The 26,273-nt window shown below is 40.9% G+C and overlaps 1 protein-coding gene across 1 annotated transcript in view; it reads right to left on the reverse strand.

Moving 5' to 3' along the window:
• Nucleotides 1-4,475: 4,475 nt before the first annotated feature.
• The window catches only part of LOC145397749 (eukaryotic translation initiation factor 2-alpha kinase 1-like), a 136,466-nt gene continuing 114,668 nt past the window's right edge, over nucleotides 4,476-26,273 (reverse strand). Inside the window, exon 4 of the mRNA XM_080270771.1 lies at nucleotides 4,476-5,014. Coding sequence (XP_080126897.1) covers nucleotides 4,490-5,014 — 525 coding nt within the window. The 3' untranslated portion in view covers nucleotides 4,476-4,489. The remainder of the gene's footprint in view (nucleotides 5,015-26,273) is intronic.

Consider the following 26,273-nt stretch of genomic DNA (forward strand, 5'->3'; position numbering starts at 1 on the left):
CAAATGCCCCTATGATTACCACACACTTCTTTTTCCCCTTTTCCTTTGTACAAGGGAATAATTATACCTGACTTCCAATCCTCCAGGACTCTACCTTCCTCCCAGGCCAATCTGCACATCTTCCACATCCATTCTACTACTATCTCTCCCCCATGCTTCAGCATTTCACCACACACTCCATCAATTCCTGGGGCTTTCCCCAATTTAACTTTCTTCATTGCTTCCACAACTTCTATCCTACTGATTTCTTCCTGTCTTCTCACCTCCTTCCTTCTCCCAGCCATTCCCCAGCCACTTATACTCGCATTACTTCCATCCTCTACGTTCAACAAATCCTTAAAGTGTTCTCTCCATCTGCTCACTTTTTCTCCCTTCCCCACTAGTAATCTACCATTTTTATCTTTCACTCCCCTGCTAACTTCATTTCCACCCTGTCTTACTCTTTTCACCTCTTTCCAGAACATTTTCTTACAGTCCCTCCACTTTACACTCAAATTCCTTCCAAATTCCTCATCCACTCTCTTCTTACTCTCTCTTACTAATCTTTTCACCTCTCTCTTTCTTTCTACATAAAACTCTCTCTTCCGCCTCTCAACTTCTTCCACGCCCCTATTTCTCATCCATTCATTGTATGCTTTCTTCTTTTGTGCCACAGCCTGTTTCACCTCTTCAGTCCACCACGCTGTTCCTTGCACCCCCTCCGTCTTCTCTTCCTTCAACACACTGCATCACATGATGCACATATTTCTTCTGTAAATATCCTACACACACCTTCCACGTCTCCCATCTGCTCCAATTCATATTTGCCCAATCGTTCCTCCACTTCTCTCTTATACTCTGCCATTTTCTCATCCTCTTGTAACCTTTCCACTCCCTAATAGGGCAATTGATTAGTGGAATGGACTACCAAATGAAATAGTGTGTGCCAAAACTATTCATAATTTAAGGATACATATGATAAAAATGGTTTAATACATGGGACAATATGAGCTTGATTCATTCCTGTAAAGACACAATTAAGTAAGAACAATTAGGTAAGAATGAACACGCATGCACGCACGCAAGCACGCACACACACACACACACACACACACACACACAGTTTTACAAGATACAGGCAAAGAAAATGAACACATATGTAATACTGTGGTGGTCCAAGTCCTCCCTGGTGAGGCGCAAACACACCAGGCTGAACCTGGACCAACAATGATCATGCACCATGACAGCCACTGTTGTTCTTAATGTTTCTTTATACGTTCCACATGAAGTGTAGACTGACATTATTTACATACAAATTCAATGACAGTAAATCCTCGCTTTTCGCGATTTGGATGTTACACCAAAACCTCGCGAACCGCGAAACATCGAATTGTGAAATGAAGTATCAATGGGAAAAATAGAGGAGCATTCCGGTGGGACATGTACCTATCATATCAGAAAGTAATATAACACCAAACAGGCCCTACCCAAAATTAAATGAAGAGTGTTTACTAGTGCTAAAACAGCATAACACAATAAACATGTACCTGAAAGACATTAAAACTGTTATCAAGAGCTGCAACACCAAAAATCCTTACCAGAAATAAAGTGAAGACTGGCTTGAGTGGCAAGTGAAGGTATGTTGAGAGTGGATGGGCTGGTTTCCGATGTCACTAACCAAGGAAAAGCTGCCACTTTTCACCAGATTACCTGTACTTAATTTTCGACATCAAAGTACGTTAACTAAACCCTGGTCATTATATGTGCCCTCTTTGTCACTAAAACAACATTATTTTACTCACTGCTACAAGGAAGAGACACTGTAATATAGTAAAATAGAATAAAAAATTGGTGGGCTGACTCTACCATCTCCGTATTGGGACGGTTATTATTTTTTCCTTCCTTAAATGTTGATAGGCTTTATTTTACATCCATTTCTCCATCAAAACAAAAATAAATAGTGTTATGAGAAACATGTAACAATTCTTTGTTAAGAAACAGCAGCACGACACGGCTGAAGATTGAATGTTACGATCACAAACAATAACAAACTCACGTGTCTACTGCCCAGCTGGACCAGATGTTTAATCACAGTACAGCTGAAGATCGTATGTTACAATCATAAACAATAACAAACTTACGTGTGTCTACTGCCCCGCTGGACCTGCTGTAAAAAGATCATGGAAAACTGTTGCATAGAAAAATGGACAGTGCCTAGACTGAGCATTGGTACGCATCGTCTGCTAAGTGTCGGCTGCTGGCTGGGAGCATCGACTTGCGGGGAAATTCGCGAATTGTGAGACAACTCGGAAACTTTTTTCTTGTGCGAAGAATGAGGCGTCGAAGTAAAATGCATCCAAACACGAGGACTTACTGTATCTATGACCAATATTAATTTCACAAGAAGAAACTGCCAAAACTAGGTTTTCAAAAATAAACTTCACCATCATGTTTACTTTTTCTGGAATTTACATACAGTACTTTACTCAAAATTCTCACATCCTGCTAAAACCAACTGCATTAACTTCATACCTGCAGTCAATACACATAAATGATTGAACATGATGACAGATATCTGAAGCCCCTCCCCCCCTCCCAAAAAATACATAGGTGTTATTCATGATTAAAAATTATTTGGTCCTGCCTGCCACAGTGGTTCACAAGGTCCTACTTGCCTCTCCCAGTGCTACCTGAGCTTTATGTAATTAAAGGTAGGTCTTGCTGATGCTGATTCTACAAAATAATTAGTTGGTGTTGGATGCAATGCTGGGCCACATTTAGTCACTTGCTGCATGATATGAAGCCAATGGGCTGTTGTATCCCTGTTACAGTTCTAAAACTACTATTACAATCAGTAAAGTTTTCAAAGGTTTCATTCTGTGTGCTAAATGTTTTCCTAATATTTGCAGCAACATTTCAACAAATATACTGACTTTATTTTTGACACCTTTGACTAAGGACAAAATACTGAGAGACAGCATGTTGTTGTTATCTAACCCCAGTCTCTCTAGCTGTGAAGGTAGGCAGCTGCTCCGATGGGGCCATCCTACACGCAGTGTCAAGTACATACACTTTGTAGGGAATTGACGCCTCCTTGTGGTAGACAGTGCCTCACCAGCATCCATTCCCACATCAAAATGCATGGAGATATAAGGAGGTTTGGCACCAGGGTGGAGGCCATAACTATGTAGCTCCACTCAGGGTGCTCAGCAGTACCATGTGCAGGCTCCTCATCTACACCTGAGAGGTACTGAAAATGCACAGCAGTCATTAACTAGTTCTGGAACACTAACACAGTATGAAAAAGTTTTTAGCCTGAGTTGGAAGGCTGGTATTGTATGATGGACAAAAAAACATTTTGACATTCTAGATCTCCTAGTAAGGAGGGTAGTTGTATTACCCTGATGACACTATTATGATGACATACAATATTTATTTCCATGCAAATACTGTATTTACATTCTATTCAAACATGTTTGTGCCTCAATGGCTACAACCTTTTCAATAATTCATTCATTCACCATCTAATCCTGTATTGCCCCATGAGGAACGTTGGAGCTCGGGGCTAGACAAGTCGGTCCTGACATTTAAGATGAAAGTGACCAACCTCATTCATCCCTGCGTGGCATTACGTGAGCAATAAACCCCAACCACCCCTTGGATATAAACCTGCACAGGCTCAATCCGATTGGAGTGCCTTAATTACCCACTAAACCACCAGGCATCATAATTTGGTTATACGGTTACCACCCAGCATATTAAATGTTTTCCTGGTGTGCAGGAACCATTTGGGTTGACACTCAGTGTACAGTCACCCATAGGCAGAAGGATGAGGAAAGAATGAAGGAAAGAAAGATAGAGGCAGGAGTGCAAAGTCACCCTTACTTACAGTATGAGTACCTAAAATAGAATTTTCTCATGCCACTATTTCATATTAAAATCTGAAATTACCCAAACAACTCAAGCAAGTACAAATATACAGGAAGTGTTCAAAATGTTTACGAAACCCATTTCGATGCTATTTTCTGATGTTCTTGTGGAACGATTCATCTAAATGCCTTTGTTTCCTATGAATAACAATGTAGTATCACTGACTGAAACAACTGTACTATCTATCATTTCCACCTAGTGCACCAAAATAAACAAAATCTTCCTAAATTTTATTTTTTTTGCAAATGACATCCTGTCAATGACAGTGGTGAGACCTATATTTTATCATACCTAAGTGCCAAGCTCCTACTGAAGTTGGTGCTCAGTATACTGTGGGTGCTCCACCTGTTGCTGCATTAAACTTAATGAACAATCTACACTTATTGGTGTTTAGGTGATTATATGTTTGGTAAGCAATTGTATAATATTATTTACATAAGATTAGCTCTGTACCTGCTTGATGATCTATAATTATCGTACATCTGAACCATACAAACGTTACTAAAACAGTGCCCAGTGACTGGCAACAAGAAAGGAGTGTCATCTTATTTCAAAATTACACTACAGTATATTAATAAAATTATGTTTTCATCTTTGCAATATTCTTTTGTAATTCTGCAACTAATGCATGAAGACTGTTATTTTCTGCTGTTAATGATGCAATTTTCTTATCCTTCAAGAAAATTTCATTTGACTTTTCTGTATTTTCTGCTTTTATCCTTGCAAATTCAATTTCCTTTTTCCTTAGTAACTGTTCAAATTCACATACCTCAACACTTTCTTTCCTACTCTCATTACATATATTCATACTGTCTGCATGAGACAACACATCAGAAGGAACAGAATCTTTAGAAGTTGCATTAAAGTCTCTCTGCTCTATTTCTGTTTGCTGAAAAATATCAAATGATTTATCTATCTGCAAACTTTCTATACATGAAGTACTGTGAGTCTGTGCATCACTACTCAGGTTACTCAGGTTAAATGAAGAGGCAGACTTCATAGCCACTGCTGATTCACAAACTTGGAATAAGGATGACTCCAACACTTCACCTGCTGATGGACGCTGACTGGCGTCAGGGTGGGTGAGCTTTAGGATCCATGGTGCCTGGGGAAAGGCATTCACAGTAAATGAAAACTATATATTATTAAGAAAATGGCAACATCATCATCATTCCAAAGGTATTCCCACATCTGAGAGTCGGAAATGGCTGAAAATTTTGAAAATCACTGCTCCTACTCCATATGAAAGAATAATATGCTTCATGCATGAGACATGTGAAGCTCACTGATAGTGAAATACAAGCATAAAGGATGGTAAGATCACCAACTTTGAGCATACTAACAACAGTGGCATAATGAGGGACAATGTGTGTGACAAATTAAGTAGATGATGAGATGACTGAATGGACAGACCAAGGTAATCTGGACATGAAGAGAGAACGTGAGAGTTGTTGCTATTGCTGTTGTTGCTCAACCCTGGTCTGCCTTGCCCAGTAGACCCATCAACTATAGGTAAGCAACTGTCCCCATGGGGTTGTACTATAAGTTTACACCACTGATGTTGTCTCTGCGTCTCTGGCATTAGAACTGTTCAGAATAAAAAATTGTGTGAAATCTATAGCCTACTGCAATGATTCCCATGGTTGTTGACTTGAAAAAGCCAAGTATTACAACCATTTTCTTTTTAGACGAAGGAAACCCCTGCCTCAAAGGCTAAGTTTAAAGTGCCTGAAAATCAAAAATCAATTTTTATTATAAAGACAGAGTTGGAATTTTGGCTATATCTTCCTTAATACTGTATTCTAACTATGATATTATAAGTGATACTGCTGAAAGTGTAATTGATTCCCCTGTACAACAGAAAAGGGGAAAAAGAAGTGTGTGGTAATCATGAGAGGCATTTGTCTTCTTAGTGTAATGAGAAAGGTATATGGTAGGATACTTACTGACAAAGTCAGGGAAATAACAGAGGAATTAGTTGGAGACGAACACAGAGTTTTAGGAAGAGACAGGACTGTGTGGATTGGATATCCATCCTTAAGTCCTTAGTGGAAAAGTTTCTAGGGAAGGGCAAAAAGTTGTATGCAGCCTTCATGGGCTTGGAGAAAGCACATGACAATGTGGATACACAAGGAATAAGGAAACTGTTTAGAATATATGGAGTAAATGGGAAGCTGCTGAATGCCATGAGGAGTATGTATGAAGGTGCTAAGGCTGCAGCACATGTGGATGGTGAACTGAGTGAATTTATCTGAATGCTGGACTGAAACAATAATGTGCCATGTCTTTGTGGTTGTTCAATCTGTATATGGATGGGGCTATAAGAGAGATACTTTACAAGTACGGCAGTGGATGTTGGAGCAGCCCTCATGAGATAGGACAGCATTTGGAAACTTCCTGTTCTGTAGTTTGCAGATGACACTAGACTGTCAAGTGAAGATGAAGGGAAACTGCAAGGCTTGGTGAATGAGTTTGGGAGAGTGTGTAACAAACAGAATCTAAAGGTGAATGTAAGGAAGAGCAAAGTTATGGTCTTCGAGAGAATTGAAGTCACTGAATGCACAGTGAGGTTGGATGATGAGGAAATGGAAAATGTGACTGCATTTAAGTATTTGGGTAGTGTGATGAGTAAAATGGAAGTCTGGAGGATGAAGTGCTTGATTAGTTACAACAAGGAAGAAAGGTTGCTGGTTCTTTGAAAATAGTGGTAAGACATGGGGAACCAAGCATGGAAGTAAAAAAAAAAAAAAAGAAAAAAAAAAATCGCTGAATGATAGTACCGTGATACTTTACTAACATATGGAAGCGAAGCATGGACCTTGTTAGAAGGACACTAATCAAGAGCGAGAGCAGTAGAAATGAGTTATCTGAGAGAAGCATGTGGAGTTACATGGGGAGACAGACTGACAAATATGGAAGTAAAGGAGCATTGTGGTATGGATGTGGATGTGATGGGACACGTTAGGAGAAATGCACTGAGATGGTCATGCGAAGAGGATGGAGAGAGAGACTAACACGAAAAGTGTATCTGAGTGAAATGGAGGGGAGGAGAGGGAGGGGGAGGCCGAGGATGAGATGGAGGGATGGAGTGGAGAGGTATATGAGAGTGGCGGGTATGAGCTGGAGGGAGGCCAATGAAATGGCAGGGGACAGGATGATATGGAGGTGTTTTGTTTGTGGCCACCCCTTAAAGGATTAAGGTATCTGGCAACAGGTAGATACACAGACTACTGAAAAGCTCACATATTATTTTTTTTACTACATAGAGATACTGTGAATAAATTTGAATATACTGTATTACTATTACTATTCTTACTGAATAATAGCAGGAATACTGTGTGTATAAATTTGACAGATTTTGTTTATTTAATTCTTCTTGTAGCTCTTTACAAGAGTCTGTGTTAGTAATTCTCCTTTGTATTTTTGCATCATCTGCAAACATATTTAGATAGCTATCATTTCCAGTGTTACTGTCTATATCATTTATATACTGTACACTAAAAACATGATTGGTACCAGCACTGAACCCTGTGGTACTCCACTAGTCATTTCTTTCCATGATGAGTAATTTCCCCTTAGTACTGTTCTCATTTCTCTTTTTATGAGAAAATCTTGCATCCAACAAAACAGATTGCCTCGAATTCCTCCTTGATGGTACAGTTTCCATAAAAGTCTTTTGTGTGGTACTGTGTCAAATGCTTTCTTGAAATCTAAATAGATACTGTCCACCCACCCTTCTCTTTCCTGTATTGTGTTTGTTACTCTGTCATAGTAGCTCAACAGATTAGTAACACATGATTTTCCTTTTCTGAAACCAACTGTCTTTCTGTTATCATACTGTGTTCTTCTAGATGATTTACCCAAGCTTTTCTTATAAGCTTTTCTAATACCTTGCTTACAACACTGGTCAGTGATACTGGTCGGTAGTTGAGTGGATTTTGTCTATTTACTTTCATGAATAAGGGGACAATATTTGCTTTCTTCCAAATATAGGTAGTTTACCTTGACTCAAGGATTTCTTGAAAATTAAAAATAATGGTTTACTTAACTCCTTTGCACATTCTCGTAGTACCCAACATGAAATTTCATCAGGACCACTTTGCTTTTCCTCTGTCTAATTTACTTAACTCCTCCTGTATTACTTTTTCTGCTATTTGTATATCTGGTAGTATGTGTGGACATGCATGTTCCACACAGTCCCTCTCAAAATTTTTTTCTTCTGTAAAAACTAATTGGAAATTCTTTTTTAGCGCTTCACAAATATCTTTCTCTTGTGTATAGGTGATTCCCTCGTCCGTAATGGATTGTATTATATCTTTTACTTTGGTTTTGCTTCTGATGTAGCTGCAAAACAGCTTTGGTTGATCACTATTTTTATTTATTATATCCTCCTCAAACTGTTTTTGGGCTTCCCTACTTATTCTTGTATAATCGTTTATTGCCTGTTTGTAATTATTATACGTCCTTTCACTATTGTGTCTCCTGTATCTAATCCACAACAAATCTCTTCTTTCTTTTAATTCTTTACATTCTGTATTGAACCATTTCTGTATTTTCTTATCTGCTTCTTTGTGCTGTGGGATGTACTTCTGGACTCCTATTTCATAAAATTCACAGAATTTTTTATATACAGCATTTAAATCTTGTATCTAAGCTCATTTTCCCAATCCACTTCTAAGAAATACTTCTATAGGTCTTGATAATTTCCCTTTTTATAGTTTAGGCTCTTTTTGTAACTTTCATTGCTGCTAACTATGTCATATGCTATCCTGAAGTTGTAATTTAGTACTGCATGATCGCTTTTGCCGAGTGGAGGGTGATATATTAAACTGTCAATATCATTTTCTTGCCTAGTAAATATTAGATCTAACATTGAAGGTACATCGAGTCCTCTTTTTCTGGTGGTTTCCCTCACATGTTGCGTTAGGAAAAACTCTTGCACGAGATCCAGGAGCTTTTGGTCCCAACAGCTTTCTTGGCTATTTATATCTAGAGTATTCCAATTTATATTTGTATTAATATCTCCAGTTAGTATAATTCTTTCCGATTTCTCTTCCATTCTAGGTAGTAATGATCTTAAACTTTGAATTGTACTCTCTGCCAGGTCCTCATATTCGTCTCTTTCCCATGTGTTTGATCTGGGTGGCATGTACAAATTGGCTACAATTAATTTCCCTTCAGATGTGTTGCTCTCTACTGCAATCAGTTCTACTTGTGATGGTATATCTAGTTTTATTTCATTGACTTTTAGATTTTCTTAGTTAGTTAGTTAGTTAGTGTGTGTGTAGTTACCTATTTGCCTATTTGTATTTACCTATTTGTAGTATACAGGAATTGAGCAATGCTCGTGTTGTCTTGTCTCCATATCCACATTTATCGAGTCTACCTTTACACACATGAATGTTTTTCTCATGCATCACCTCTTTGTCGGAGTCTCAGGCCGCTCCACCTTACTTCAGTTTGGCTCTTAAAGGAGTCAGCCGCGACAGTAAGATTCGAACTCCGGACACCCTTATTTTAGACCCGGGCCGCTCCACCTTACCTCATCTTGGCTTGGATATAAAGGAGCGTTGTGGTGTGGATGTGGATGTGATAGGAAGCGTTGTGAGGAACACACTGAGGTGGTTTGGCCATGTGGAGAGGATGGAGGGTGAAAGACTGACGAAGAGAGTGTATGTGAGTGAGGTGGAGGGTGGAAGAGGGAGGGGGAGACCGAGGATGAGATGGAGGGATGGGGTGGAGAGGTATATGAGAGAGGGGGGTGTGAGTTGGGAGCAGGGCAGTGAAATGGCAGGGGACAGGGCGACTTGGAGGCGATTTGTTTGTGGCCACCCCAAACGGGATTGAGGCGTCTGGCAATAGATAGATAGATAGATCACCTCTTTGTCTAAGTCGTTCCAAATATTTAAGCATTTACCTAATATACCTAATTGTGATATACACGGAATGTACTATGCTCGTGGGTTTCCGTCACTGTTTCTCAATAAGTCAAATTTAGCTTTAAACTCGTTTAAATTTTTAGACTGGACGATCTCTTTGTCCAGGCTATTCCATAAGTCTATACTTCTGTAAGGAAAGCTATAATTCTTGATATCCTTCAAGCAGCTTGACTTTTTCAATTTCATTCCGTGTCCTCTTGTTGCTCTCTTATCCCATACAAACAGATCTTCTTTGTCAATTTTATCTACTCCCACCATGGTCCTGAACACTGCAATTATGTCTCCCTTCTTTCTCCTTTCCTCTAAGGAAGGCAAATCCAGTTTTTCCAGCCTCTCTCTGTATGACAGGTCTGTCAGACTGGGGACCATCTTGGTTGCTGTTCTTTGTATTCTCTCAATCTTGTTTATATCTTTCTTTTTGTGTGGGGACCACACTACCGCTGCATATTCTAACCTGGGGTGGATCATGGCCACTATCAATTTTTTCATCATCTCCTCATCCATATAATGAAATGCTACTCTTATGTTAGTCAAGAGTTTATAAGTCTCTCCAACTATCTTGTTAATGTGCTTTTCTGGTGACATACTATCTTGGACCAGCACTCCCAAATCTTTCTCTTCTCTCATTTTTGTGATTAATTCATTACCCAACAAAAAATTCAGTGATGGCCTCCTGGTACTTTTACCAATTTCCAATATTTTACACATCTTTACATTAAATTTCATTTCCCACGCCCGGCTCCAATTGGGTATCCTATCCAAATCCTCCTGCAGTATTTTACAATCCTCCTCAACCTCTACCTTCCTCAAGATCTTTACATCATCAGCAAACAGACTTGCATAACTGTTCACTCCATCTACAATATCATTTACGTAAATCAGGAACATTACTGGCGCCAACACCGAGCCTTGAGGGACTCCACTTGTTACATCCCTCCATCCAGACATCCTATCCTTTATTACTGTCCTCATTTGTCTGTCTCTCAAAAAGTCTTTCATCCATTCCAGAAGTTTCCCCTTCAGTCGTCCTATATATTCTAGTTTCCACATTAGTATCTTATGAGGTACCTTGTCAAAGGCCTTCTCTAAGTCTAAGTACACACAATCCACCCAACCATCTCTCTCCTGTAGCACGTCAATCGCTCTTGAGTAAAAGCTCAACAAGTTAGAAACACATGACCTTCCACTCCTGAATCCAACCTGACATTCAGCCAAAATATTCATCTCTTCCAATTATTTTATCCATCTGTCTTTCAGGATTCTCTCACACAATTTTGCGACCATGCTGGTTAGAGACACTGGAGTATAAATCAGGGGATCTTCCCTGTTTCCTCCCTTGTAAATTGGTACCACATTTGCCCTCTTCCATTCCTGTGGCACTTTCCCCTCTCGCAGTGAGCATACGATTCGCAGTGAGCATACGATTAAACTGTGAATTTTATCTGCCAGTTGTTCTCTGCATTCCTTGAGTACCCAATTAGAAACTCCACCAGGTCCTGGAGCTTTCCTTACATCTTGAGTTTCCAGTAATTTATACACTTCCTGTACCTCCACTTTTATATCTTTTATCACCGGAACATTTCTAATCACTCCCTCCCCTTCCACAAGCTCCTTTTCTTTAGTGAAAAGTGACTGGAAACGTTTGTTCATTATTTCTGCTTGCATTGCCGCATCCTTAAAGACCTCTCCTTCTACTTTCAGTTTGGTGATTCCTTCCTTTTGTTTCAGTTTGGATTCATCCTTGCATTTGTCTATTATACCTTTTTCAAAATTCCTTTCTTCTTCTCTACGTATTCTTGTGTATTCATTTCTTGTTCTTTTATATTCTTTCTTTGTTCTGTTGTGACCTCTCTTTCTCCAATTGTTCCACGCCTTCTCTCTCTCTTTTTTTGCTATCATACACCTTCTATTAAACCACTCCTTTTTCCTGTTTTCTTTCCCTCTTACTCTTGGTACAAATTTTTCCACTCCCAAATTATAGAGGTCTAGAAAGATATCCCACTTACTCTGTATCTCTCTTGTTTCTCTGAATTTTCTCCAATCCCCATTTTCAAAAATGTTTCTCAATCCTGTAAAATTTGCTTTCCCAAAGTTGTATCTTGTCTATGAAGCTCGTCTCTTGGCTCGACGTTCCCTATTAACATATGGAAGTCAGTGACCACTTGATCACTTTTTCCTAAAGGACAGAGATATTTCAATGATTCTATTAAATCGGGTTTTTTGGTGAACAGTAAATCTAACCTTGCTGGTGTGTCCTCACCTCGAAACCGTGTCTCTTCTTTGACCCATTGCGTCATCACATTATTCATTATTATATTTAATAACATAGTGCCCCATGAATCATCGCCGCCTTCCGAGTACCATTCCTCCCAGTTCACCTCTTTACAGTTAAAGTCAACCACTAAAATTATATTATTGCTTTTCTGAATTATTTTTTGCAAATAGCTAGCCATATCTGACAACATCTCAAGGTATTCGTCATCCTTCCATGCTCTCGTCTTTGGGGGAACTTATACTACCGCCATATCTCTCTTAACATTCTCTCCAGTTTCTATCTATCTATCTATATACCTAGGCTGCTTCCCCCAAGGAAAGGGAGGTAGCCGAGACAGGACGACTCACTCTCCATTTACTCATCCATTCAAACACATTCATTCGCATCTTAGCCCCAAAGGGGAGAACGGACAGATCCTCACCGCATCACACCGCACAAGGGTCAACTGCGCAATGCAATCAGTGACATCCGGAGCAGGGCCCGACAGCAGAACTGGTTTACCCCTGCTACATCATAACAGACCCATCCCCTTACCCGCACCTGACCTGACTAGCTGATCAGACCAAATGCGGGAGAATATCCCCTCAGGGCTGCGTCATCACTTATTCATTCACAATTTCTCTCCATTTATTTCTGTCACGCACAGCCACTCTTCCTTGCTCAACAGACATCCCTCTCGCATCCAGCGCTCTCTTCACGCTGTCCATCCATCCTATTCGTGGTCTCCCTCTCAGCCTTACACCTCTCACATCAGATCTAGTTATCTTTTTCACCAATCGTTCATTATCCATTCTCTCCATATGCCCAAACCATTGCAACACCCTCTGCTCAGCTCTACCAGCCATCTCCCGAACAACTCCAGTTCTCCTTCGCACTTCATCATTTCGCACTCGATCCATACGCGTCACTCCACACATACTCCTCAGACATCTCATCTCCATTACATTCAAACTTTTCCTCTCTGCTACAGTTTCTAATTTCATATAAATCACTTCAGCCCTGCCTTCTCCCATTTCCACAGTATCTACATTTATGTTGTTCTTCACTGCTATCATCACTCCTCCTCCCTTTTTTTCTTTCCCGTCTTTTCTCCACAGTTTGTATTTACCATCTCCCAAATGAACATCAATGTCTTCTCTTAATTTGGTCTCTACAAAGCACATGACATCAGGTTCATGTTCTCTCATGAAATCGTTAATTTCGATCCTTGTCGATATGAAACCATCAACATTAGTGTATATCACCTTCAAATTATTTTTGACGTTTTTAATACCCTCTTCTCTCCTACTCTCAATCCGTACCACTTCCTCAACTTCTGATCTTTCACAGCCATTCCCCTTAGTTTCCTTCACTTCTATTTCCTTAAATACCACTTCCTTACTTTCATATCCAATACTCTCCAAAAAAAAGTATTATATTCTTCCTCTGTCCTCTTATCATTTTTTCCCTTTACTTCTTCCTTTAATGATTTTAAAACTTCTCTTTCTTCTTCATTCAGAACCTTTCTGATGTAAACTTGACTCTCATTGGTCTTGTTTCCCCTATCTTATAAGGCCCTATCCTCCTTACTGCCTCAATTTCTTTTACCCACTTGTCTCCTTCGGGGTCAATCTTGCCTAATATTCCTCTCACCAGGTTCATGTCTCTCTCGAGTCTTAAGAACCTAACCTTTTCTTCCTCTTCCCTGTTTCCAAATATTACTACACATCTGTTCCTTTCTACAGTTTCTCTCACTAATTTCTCTTTTTTCTTCAGTATTTTCACTACATTTTCTTCCATTTTTTTCTTGTTCATTTCCCTTTCTTCCTGGATAATCTCTCTTAAGCTGACCACTTCTTTCTGTTCTTCTTCTACGTGTGCCCACTTTCCCTTATGCTCTTCTAATACATTACTCACCTTCTCCGTTTTATTAGTACTCTCTTCTAGTTTCCTCCTCAATTCAACATATTCCCGCTTCAAATTCCTAATCTCTTCATTCGCTGTTTCATTGGATTGGATCAGACTCTGTATGGTAGTATCCGTATTTTCAGACACATCCTTTATCACTAGATTCTCTACTTTCTTTTCAAGTTCACTAATCCTCATAATTAATGTTTTAACCAGGTCCATGACATTGGTATTTGTATCAAATCCTTGAAATTCGAGTCCCTCATTGTTTACATTTTCGGCCATGTTTGATGTTAAGTACCAAAACAGCTGTTACCGAAAAAACTACAAACATTCATGTATACTCTAGCCAATAAATCTTTACATTTTTGATAGTCTATTAACTTTCATTATTTTAAATTTAAGACAAGACCTTAGGAGACAGGACAGACAAAATTCCTGAAACTACTTAAGGTTAGCAGCGATGGCTGGGACGTCTGCTCTCTCCGGCTGTTCGTTCGTGTGTGTGTGTGTGTGTGTGTGTGTGTGTGTGTGTGTGTGTGTGTGTGTGTGTGTGTGTGTGTGTGTCTTTACCTATTTGTCATTACCTATTTGTAGTACACAGGAGCTCAGCAACGCTCGTGTTGTCCTCTCTCCATATCCACATTTATCAAGTCTACCTTTACACACATGAATGTTTTTCTCATGCATCATCTCTGTCTAAGTCGTTCCAAATATTTATGTATTTACCTAATACTGTATACCTAATTGTGATACACACGGAATGTGCTAAGCTCGTGGGTTTCCATCGCTGTTTCTCAGTAAGTCAAATGTAGCTTTAAACTCGTTTAAGTTATTAGACTGGACGATCTCTTTCTCCAAGCTATTCCATAAGTCTTTACTTCTGTAAGGAAAACTATATTTCTTGATATCCTTCAAGCAGCTTGACTTTTTCAATTTCATTCCGTGTCCTCTTGTTGCTCTCTTATCTCATACAAACAGATCTTCTTTGTCAATTTTATCTACTCCCACCATGGTCCTGAACACTGCAATCATGTCTCCCCTCTTTCTTCTTTCCTCTAAGGAAGGCAAATCCAGCTTTTCCAGCCTCTCTCTGTATGACAGGTCTGTCAGACTGGGGACCATCTTGGTTGCTGTTCTTTGTATTCTCTCAATACTGTTTATATCTTTCTTTTTGTGTGGGGACCACACTACTGCTGCATATTCTAACCTGGGGCAGATCATGGCCACTATCAATTTTTTCATCATCTCCTCATCTATATAATGAAATGCTACTCTTATGTTAGTCAAGAGTTTGTAAGTCTCTCCAACTATCTTGTTAATGTGCTTTTCTGGTGACAAACTATCTTGGACCAGCACTCCCAAATCTTTCTCTTCTCTCATTTTTGTGATTAATTCATTACCCAACAAATAATTCAGTGATGGCCTCCCAGTACTTTTACCCATTTCCAATATTTTACATTTCTTTACATTAAATTTCATTTCCCACGTCCGGCTCCAATCGTGTATCCTATCCAAATCCTCCTGCAGCATTTTACAATCCTCCTCAACCTCTACCTTCCTCAAGATCTTTACATCATCAGCAAACAGACTTGCATAACTGTTCACTCCATCTACAATATCATTTACGTAAATCAGGAACATTACTGGCGCCAACACCGAGCCTTGAGGGACTCCACTTGTTACGTCCCTCCATCCAGACATCCTATCCTTTATTACTGTCCTCGTTTGTCTGTCTCTCAAAAAGTCTTTCATCCATTCCAGAAGTTTCCCCTTCAGTCCTCCTATATATTCTAGTTTCCACATTAGTATCTTATGAGGTACCTTATCAAAGGCCTTCTCTAAGTACACACAATCCACCCAACCATCTCTCTCCTGTACCTCGTCAATTGCTCTTGAGTAAAAGCTCAACAAGTTAGAAACACATGACCTTCCACTTCTGAATCCAAACTGACATTCAGCCAAAATATTCATCTCTTCCAGAGATTTCATCCATCTGTCTTTCAGGATTCTCTTGGACAATTTTGCGACCATGCTGGTTAGAGACACTAGTCTATAATTCAGGGGTTCTTCCCTGTTTCCTCCCTTATAAATTGGTACCACATTTGCCCTCTTCCATTCTTGTGGCACTTTCCCCTCTTCCAGAGAACACACAATTAAACTCTGAATTTTATCCGCCAGTTGTTCTCTGCATTCCTCCAGTACCCAATTAGAAATTCCATCAGGTCCTGGGGCTTTCCTTACATCTTGAGTTTCCAGTAATTTATACACTTCCTGTACCTCCACTTTTATATCTTTTATCACCGGTACATTTTTAATCGCTCTCTCCCCTTCCACAAAGTCCTTTTCATTAGTGAAAACTGACTGGAAACGTTTGTTCATTATTTCAGCTTGCATTGCTGCATCTTTATAGACCTCTCCTTCTACTTTCAATTTGGTGATTCCTTCCTTTTGTTTCAGTTTGCCATTAACAAATCTATAAAACAGTTTGGGTTCATCCTTGCATTTGTCTATTATACCTTTTTCAAAGTTCCTTTCTTCTTCTCTACGTATTCTTGTCGCAGTATCGTAACCAATGAGGTCTTGCCTAAGTGACGTATTTGCTGCTGCTATAAAGCTCGAATTATGAAAAGTTTCAATACCATCTCAGCACTTTTGCAGCACCTCGGTTTGGGTTACCTTTCCTAGAAGGGTAGTCAAGTCGTACCCCACCTACTCGTGGTGACCTCGCAGACACCCTGTTTTTTTGTTTGTTTTTTCCATTTCTGTTTTTTGTGCTTTTTTTTCTTTCGGTTTTCTTTTTGTCTCCTAAATTTGGGTGACACAAACGGGGGCGGTGCTACCCGGGTTTTTCCCGGGTAGTATTGTATATAGGTTTTGCTGTTGTTGCCATTTTGTTTTGTTTTTTGTTCTCCCTTATCATGAGTAAACAACGCCAGTGCCCTCACTGCAGTAGGTCTGTAGTAAAAAGTGCACAAGCACTGAAGTGCACCTACTGCAGTGAGTGGATTCATATAGCTTGTGAAAATTTGGATGCAGGCGACTATCCATTCATGAAGAGGAGCCACCAGCTGGGCTTTCGCTGGCTGTGTAGCCAGTGTGTTGCACCACCAGACGAGGTCTTGGCTGGTGGAGGAAGTAGTACCAAGAAGGAGTTCGAAGATAAAGTTATTGGGCCGATCTTTCAAGCAATCAGAGACGTATCAAATAGACTGGAGGCACTAGAGACCAAGGTCTCATCACCCATGGCGGTCACGCAAGATCAGGCCAAGTCATTTGCGGATGCTGTTCGCGGGTCTCTCGTGGGGGAAGGGAAGGATCTGCCTGGGGGCGTGATTGAGATCAGTGCTCATGGCCAGAAAAAAGCCATTCATAGTCAGCATGTACTGATTGTGAAACCAGAGAGTGGCGGTGGTGCCCTGACAAATCAGATGGGACCAGAAGACATCAGAGGCGTACTTAACTCGGTACCGGTTGACAGCTGCCTTAAGACCAAGGCTGGTGGGCTGGTAATGAAGTTTCCATCAGTTGAGGCCAAGGGTGAAGCAACCGGGGTGCTGATTGATCATTTTGGCTCTGAGGGCACTTTTTGCATATCAGAGCCAAAGAAAATGTTGCCTAAAATGACTGTGACAGGCCTTTCCTCTTCCTTGGATGACTCTGACATCATCCTAAATATTCTGAGAAAAAACAATAAAATTAAGATGCTTGTTGATCGAGGTTGTACCCTCAATCTTCTCTTCACAAGGACAAGGAATGACACCAAAACTGCTGTCTTGAAGATGTCACCAGAGGTGAGATCCTCCATTGTAGAACAGGGCAATTACATCTATGTGGATCTTACAAGATGCCGTGCTTTCGATAGATTCTGGGTTACACAGTGTCATCACTGTCATGGCTTTGGTCATACATTTGAGAGATGTTCTAGGAAAAGTGATGAACCTAAATGTGTCTTTTGTGCTGAAGCCCATAAATCTAAGGACTGTAGTAACAGAAATTCTCTTAAATGCATCAACTGCTCCTCTTTAAGACATCAAGATGCTAATTCAAAGTCACAGGCGGTGCCTATTTTGCTTCAAGTAGAGAATGTCCAATTATGATTTCTCATAGGAATAGATTGATTGAAAACACCAATTATGACCATTCAAAAAACTGACTACGTCCCTATTGAACCAGTTAAAGATGGGTCTTTTAAATATTCGTTCCATCCGTAATAAGATAGACTGTATTAATGAAACCCTAAATCAGCACGAGCTTGACATATTGTGCTTGACTGAAACCTGGTTGTATGAGTCTGATATCGATATTATTCGTAATGCTTTGCCTAAGACACATTCTATTATTAGTATTCCCAGGCCTGCTGCTGACTATCCGGGAGGAGGCATAGCACTCATCTACTCAGCAGCACTTGCAAATGTTTCTCTCATTGACTCAGACCTGACCCCATCTTCATTTGAATTTATGGAAGTATTAATAAATTTCCATCAGAGTACTATTAGAATTGCAATTGTCTATCGACCAGGTTATCTGGGCAGAGAGCGAGGTTTTATGGAGGAGTTTGGGCAGTTTCTTGAAGGGTTTTCTCTTAAACCTGGAGGACTTCTTGTCTGTGGTGATTTCAGTTATTGGGTTGACAGTCCAGAGTCAAAACCATTTTCTTCAGAATTCCTTGAGTTGATCACCCAGAACAATTTTTTCAATCATGTGAGTAATCCAACTCATGTCTCAGGACATGTCCTTGACTTGATCTTGTCCCCTGTTGGTTGCAGGCACGTATCATATGTGGAGGTTGACTCATTTGACCCCCTCATCTCTGATCATGCTCTGATCACTCTTAGTTTTGATGTCCTGAAATCCTCTTCATATAGGAAGGTCATCAGGTTCAGAAATTACAACAGTGTTGACCGCCAGTTGATGTGTTTTGAAATTGATCAGCGTTTAAACTCCATCGATTCTTCAAGTCTTTCTTCTGGTGAATTGGTTGATATTTACAACAACGAGCTCAGGTCAATTTTTGACCATTATTATCCTGAGGTAGTAAAAACAATCACTGTACATGATAATTCTCCGTGGTATGGTCCATCCATTAATTCTTTGCGTAGACAACGTAGAAGGGCAGAACGTGAGTGGAGCTTGCAGCGGACTGAAGTAACTCGTTTGTGTTATGTTTTTGCAAGAAGAGCAGTCGTTCACACTGTAAAAGCCCAAAAGGCTAGGTATTATCAAAATAAAGTTGATTCATGTGGTGGTGATAAAAAAAAACTGTCTGCAGTTGTGAACAATTTGGTTGGTCGGAGGAATGTAACTGTTAAACCAACTTCTGTATCTGATGCCCAATTGGCTTCTGATTTTGCTTCATTTTTTACAAGTAAGATATCTCGCATAAGAAGTGATATAGACAGCAGTTCTCCTAGTGAAGCGTACTCAGTTGACTTCCAGCCACCGTGCACCGGGGATCATTTGCTTTCAACATTTCATCCGCTGGATGTAAACAAAGTCAAATGTTACATCAGAGAACTTAATAAATCATTTTTCTCACTCGATCCATGTAACATGTCACAACTGCCTGATGTGTATGAGCATGCTGCAGACTTTATCTGCAACATAATAAATAGATGCTTCTTAGAAAGTAATTTTGTGCAGTCTTAGAAACGTGCTTTGCTTAGGCCCCTAATTAAGAAACCTGGCCTTGATGTCGAGAGCATGACAAATTATCGTCCTGTCTCTAACCTGTCTTTTTTATCCAAGATTATTGAGCGGGCCATACTCAATCAACTCTTACCACTACTGGAACACAACAGAGTTGTTCCTGTTGTTCAATCAGCATACAGAAAATACCATTCAACTGAAACTGCACTAACAAGGATTCAGAGAGACTTGGTGGCAAACACTTGTAGTGGGATGTCCTCTCTCCTAGTTCTTTTGGATCTGTCTGCAGCTTTTGATACAGTAGATCACAAACTATTGTTGGATGATCTGTATTTTTATGGCGTTCGTGATAGTGCCCTTTTGCTCCTTAAGTCGTATCTGTCAGACAGATCTCAGAGAGTGGTTGTTGATTACGCTAGCTCTGATTCTGCTCCTCTTCTATTTGGAGTCCCTCAAGGATCAGTTTTGGGTCCAATTCTATTTACTATCTACACAAGTAGTTTATCGTCTCTACTTGATGCTCATGATGTGTCCTATCATTTTTATGCTGATGACACCCAGTTCTATGTTAAGATGTCAGATATCAACGATACTAAGACAAAGTTTGAATCTCTAATGTCTGATATTAAGATTTGGATGGCTAAGAGGAAACTTAAGCTGAATGATGGTAAAACTGAGATCATCATCATTAGAGGAAACAGAAGGGGTGATGACATTGACAATGCCCTGGCTTTGAACATTGGTGTGTCACAGCTGCATCCAGTCAGTTCTGTTCGAAATCTGGGTGTTTATTTTAATTCTAAGTTAAATTACAAAGAACATATTGATCAGGTTGTAAGAGGGTGTAACTTGCATATCAGAAATCTGTACTCTGTGAGAAGATTCCTGAATAGACGGTGCCTATTAACATTGGTCCATGCAGTGGTCTTGTCTCGTGTTGATTATTGTAATTCACTGTGGGTCGGTCTTCCAAATAATATACTAACAAAAGTTCAGTCTGTGTTGAACAGGGCGGCACGGCTTATCTTTGGTCTCCCCCCAAGAACCTCAACTACCCCGTTGCTGATTGAGTTGCATTGGTTACCAGTAAAGGCTAGAACTGAATTTAAATTGTGTCTTATTACATTCAAGGTTCTTAAGTTTGGTGAACCGAAGTATCTTGCTGAATTGTTAAAACTCCCATCGACACGCCCAGGTGTGATGTTACGCAGTGAAGATGATTCCTTGCGTCTTGATGAGCCAGGAGCCATTCACCAGTCATCTTTCTCTGATCGTTCTTTTGCATATAGAGCCCCTAGATTATATAACAGATTGCCATTGTCCATAAGACAACTCTCTACTGTTGAATCCTTTAAGAGACAGCTGAAAGCCTTTCTTTTTTCAAAATGTTATGACCTGGAGAGAGGTACAATGATGGATGATTATAGGGTTTAATTATTGTCAGTTTCATGTATATATGATATAGCTTGTATTATATACAAAAAATGTAATTCTTGTAATTATAAAAATAATGTATGTGTGTCGAGCGCTAGTGAATTCCCAAAAGGAAGAACTGGCGCTTTTGAGAAACAAAAGGCCAGATTATTATTATTATTATTATTATTATTATTATTCATTTCTTGTTCTTTTATATTCTTCCTTTGTTCTGTTATTACCTCTCTTTCTCCAATTGTTCCACGCCTTATCTCTCTCTTTTTTTGCTATCATACACCTTCTATTAAACCACTCCTTTTTCCTGTTTCCTTTCCCTCTTACTTTTGGTACAAATTTTTCCACTCCCAAATTATAGAGGTCTAGAAAGATATCCCACTTCCTCTGTATCTCTCTTGTTTCTCTGAATTTTCTTCAATCCGCATTTTCAAAAAAGTTTCTCAATCCTGTAAAGTTTGTGCTCTCAAAGTTGTATCTTCCCTGTCTATGAAGTTCGTCTCTTGGCTCGACGTTCCCTATTAACATCTGGAACTCAATGACCACATGATCACTTTTTCCTAAAGGACAGAGATATTTCAATGATTCTATTACATCGGGTTCTTTGGTAAACAGTAAATCTAACCTTGCTGGTGTGTCCTTACCTCGAAACCGTGTCTCTTCTTTGACCCATTGCGTCATCACATTATTCATTATTATATTTAATAACATAGTGCCCCACGAATCCTCGCCGCCTCCCGAGTACCATTCCTTCTAGTTCACTTCTTTACAATTAAAGTCACCCACCAAAATCATATTGCTTTTCTTAATTATTTTTTGTAAATAGCTAGCCATATCTGACAACATCTCCTGGTATTCGTTATCCTTCCATGCTCTCATCTTGGGGGAACATACACTACCGCCATATCTCTCTTAACATTCTCTCCAGTTTCTAATTTCATATATATCACTTCAGCCTTGCCTTCTCCCATTTCAACGGTATCTACGTTTATGTTGTTCTTCACTGCTATCATCACTCCTCCTCCCGTTTTTTCTTTCCTGTCTTTTCTCCACAGTTTGTATCTACCATCTCCTAAATGAACATCAATATCTTCTCTTAATTTGGTCTCTACGAAGCACATGACATCAGGTTCATGTTCTCTCAAGAAATCGTTAATTTCAAGCCTTGTCGATATGAATCCGTCAACATTAGTATATATCACCTTCAAATTATTTTTGATGTTTTTTAAACTCTCTTCTCTCCTACTCTCCGTCAGTACCACTTCCTCAACTTCTGATCTTTCACAGCCATCCCCCTTAGTTTCCTTCACTTCTATTTCCTTAAATACCACTTCCTTACTTTCATATCCATTACTCTCCAAAAAAAAGTATTGCATTCTTCCTCTGTCCTCTTATCATTTTTTCCTTTACTTCTTCCTTCAATGATTTTAAAACTTCTCTTTCTTCTTCATTCAAATCTTTTCTTATTATAATATTTTCCATCCCTGCCTCTTTCCTTAATTTCCAGGTCACTTTAAGTACAGTAATCACTCCAATATCCGGATCAATAGAGCCATCGGTAGGTTCGGATATTGGTTTTGTCCGGATATTGGGCCCCAGCTTATGGACTTTTACTTACGGACCCTAACACAGAGAAACACCTATACAACTCCCTCCGGACATGCATAGCACCTATTTAACACCCAAATCACACCAATAAGGCACATAAATGACTGAAATAAATGCAATAGACACATAAAATGTGGGTTTAGAAGTATGTTCATACATTAATAAACATTCTGGTACTTATGGACTCTAACCGAACCTAACCTAACCGAACCTAACCGAACTCTGAAAAACACATTCCTACTGCACATGCATGAGGTAAGTTTAGTATGGAAAGAAGTAAAGTATGACACTTTCTGGTAAGTATAGTATGGGAAAAAATACAATATGAAACATTCTGGTAAATATAGTATGGAAAATAGTACAACATGAAACATTTTGGCTACTTACAGCAAGTCCCTGGCCACCTCGATGAATAACCGCCTCCTCTCGGACTCTGACAGTAAGAACGATTTCCTGAAGCACTTGCACTACACTCTTCCTGAAGTCTTGCACTGAACTTAGTCACTAACACACAGAAGTCCGTTCTTTTCACAGTGTTCACTTTAGTCCAAATAATGTTCCATTAAATTTAAGTGTTGCACATTAACTTTTCCCAAGTTTTTTTAAGTTTCCAAAGCCAAAACAAAGAAGGTTAGTTACGTTAAATTTCTTTTCTACTTAGTCTTTTCTCCCAACTTGAAAACCTTAACACAACACACCGTTTTTTTCACTGCACAACACTCAAAATTCCCGTGTGGTCTAGTGGAGAAGTTCTTGCTGTTTATTCACTGTCAGAGCCCGAGAGTATCACTGGCAGGCGTCCAAGGGGTGCATCAGTGGGTAGTGGTGATGGCGTACCGACTACAGAAGACTCTGAAGACAGCCGCAAACTCACGTCGAGCGGTGACTCCACTGTAGCTGATGTGCTGGGCTGTGGCTCGGAGCATGAGGGCCTGTCTTGGGGAGGCAACGGAGTGGAACCAGGGCTTGGCACAGCGGGGGTCACGGGCCTGAAAAAACTGTCAATCGTTGAGTGACGCAAGGACCGACGATTCTGGCGATTGATGATGCGCTGCCGGAAAGCACGCACTTCCTCCACGAGTCCCAAGGGCCCCATCTCCCTGTCGCAGTCCGGGTGTTCCAGGTAGTCTAGGACGAACTCTAGATGTTCCCGGAGTGCGCTCAGCTTGGGGATGGCTGGAGTAGTGTCCTGCTGGGCGGAGTCTGCATCATCATCGCCTCGTCGTCGGAATCTTCAAGTTCGGGACTGACACCAGCAACCGAAGACGCGATCTCGATATCAGACAACGTCTGATACCCAGGATCGCCCTCGTCGTCGTCCAACCACTCACGAACATCGTCCACATCAACATCGTCGCCGTGCGTACGTAGCCGTGCATGGAAGTCATCCACGTCCAAACCCTAGGAAATCGTACTCCACATCTGTTCCGAGAAGCAGACGAGACCAACCATTTTCAAGAGTTTTCACAGGGACTTCCTTCCATGCACTAGCCCAGTTGTACAGCGCAGACTTGATGTTGTAGCGGCGAAGGTTTTCCAACGTCCGCTTGCCTCGAGTGTCACGTCCTTCCCTGCGCTCGTCTCGTCCTCGAGAACCACCATCACCTCGTCCAGGAACTTCCGACGGTACAGGCGCTTTGTTGCCACGATCACTCCTTGGTCCATTGGTTGAATGAGAGCAGTCGTATTAGGTGGCAGAAACATGCACCTAATACGGCCATTCTCAGCAACCAAGTCCTTGTCGCACGGGTGGGCAGGTGCATTGTCGAGGAGAAGGAGAGCCTTTACCTGGTCGCGAGGAATTCCCAGTGTCTTCGTCTGGTAATGTATGACCTCCTTGACGAAGTGATGGTGAAACCAGTCTTTGAAAATCACAGCTGTGAACCATGCTTTCAAAGAATGGTACCATACGACAGGAAGGACATCCATCACCCCACGAAGGCACCGAGGCTGCTTTGCACGGCCAACAATAACGGGCTTAAGCCGGTGCATGCCGTTAGCATTGGCACAACACAAAGCAGATATCCGTTCCTTAGAAAGCTTGCGGCCAGGTACACGCTTCTCCGTCTCATCGGCGAGAGTGTTCGTTGGCACCGAGCGATAGAATAGGCCAGTTTCGTCAGCGTTATAGACTTGACCGAGAGTGAGGCCCTCCCTGTCGATCAAGCCTTTCACCTTGTGCCGAAACTCGTCCACTCCATCCTCGTTAGCGTCCAATGCTTCGCCATGTGCTTTACGGTTAGTAAGGCCATGTCGCAACTTGAACGCGAAGAGCCAACCCTCGGATGCCTTGAAGTCTAGGGCGTCGTGAAGCCTTGCAAACTTCTCAGCAGCAGCCTTCAGCTCCGTTCCACGTACCATCACACCAGCTGCACGTTGCTGTCGATACCAAATCAACGTGGAGCGGTCGATCTCTGCATACTTGGGAGTAAACATAACCTTCCTCTCCACGTTGCGTTTGCTTCTCGACGAGAAGTCAGCCGTGTACTGCATGAGCTTGTCTCGGGAACGCTTGATATCAAACAAAGTCGACCGGGCCAGGTTGAACTCGCGGAGAATGCGAGAGGAAGACCAACCCGCATCAACCTTCTCCAATATCTCCCGTTTCTTCTCCAGAGTCAACACCACTCTCTTCCTTTTCTCAGGAGGCGGAGCCATCATCACACACACTAAGAGTAGGGCAGAGAGCAGCAGGAGGCCTTGCAGCAAGTACGGCACCACCACAAAAGCGAGCACGTGGGCAGCCATGACGAAGAGCGTAGGTCTTGTCGCGGTGAGAGACAGGCGGGAAGTGGGGAGGATGCAGCGGCGCTCTATCGGACGTCGGAGGAATGACGAACCAAAACAATGCTCTCACGCGGCGCGCGCGGCAAGTTCAAATTACGGACGGCAAAAAATCGATTTTTTTTCCAATTTTTTTGGATTTTCGGACCATTTTGGGAATGTTTGATCCCAGGACGATAAGGTTCGGTTAGTGGGGATGTTCGGTTATTGGGCGTCCGGATATTAGAGGGATTACTGTATATCATTTACTACAACTTGGATGGGTGACCGCCTGGGAACACCAGATGCTGTTGGCATCCCTATGTGTCAAGTGGGGTTGGTGGAGGATTAGTGCCCCTCCCTGTAAAACAATTAACTCTAAGCCCTTGGCCACCCCGTTTGGGATACATGGTGTCTGGCAATGAATGAATGAATGATTTACTACACCTTCTGATGTAAACTTGACTCTCATTGGTCTTGTTTCCCTTTTCTTATAAGGCCCTATCCTCCTACTTCCTCAATTTCTTTTACTCAATTGTCTCCTTCGGGGTCAATCTTGCTTAATATTCCTCTCACCAGGTTCGTGTCTCTCTTGAGTCTCACGAACCTAACCATTTCTTCCTCTTCCCTGTTTCCAAATATTACCACACATCTGTTCCTTTCTACAGTTTCTCTCACTATTTTCTCTTTTTTCTTCAGTTTTTTCACTACATTTTCTTCCATTTTTTTCTTGTTCATTTCCCTTTCTTCCTGGATGATTTCTCTCAAGCTGACCATGTCTATCTGTTCTTCTACGTGTGCCCATTTTGCCTTCT

The sequence above is a fragment of the Coenobita brevimanus genome, chromosome 43 (genome assembly GCF_032717465.1).
Source record: "Coenobita brevimanus isolate Jiangsu-jjx chromosome 43, ASM3271746v2, whole genome shotgun sequence".
Taxonomy (NCBI): Eukaryota; Metazoa; Arthropoda; class Malacostraca; order Decapoda; family Coenobitidae; genus Coenobita; species Coenobita brevimanus.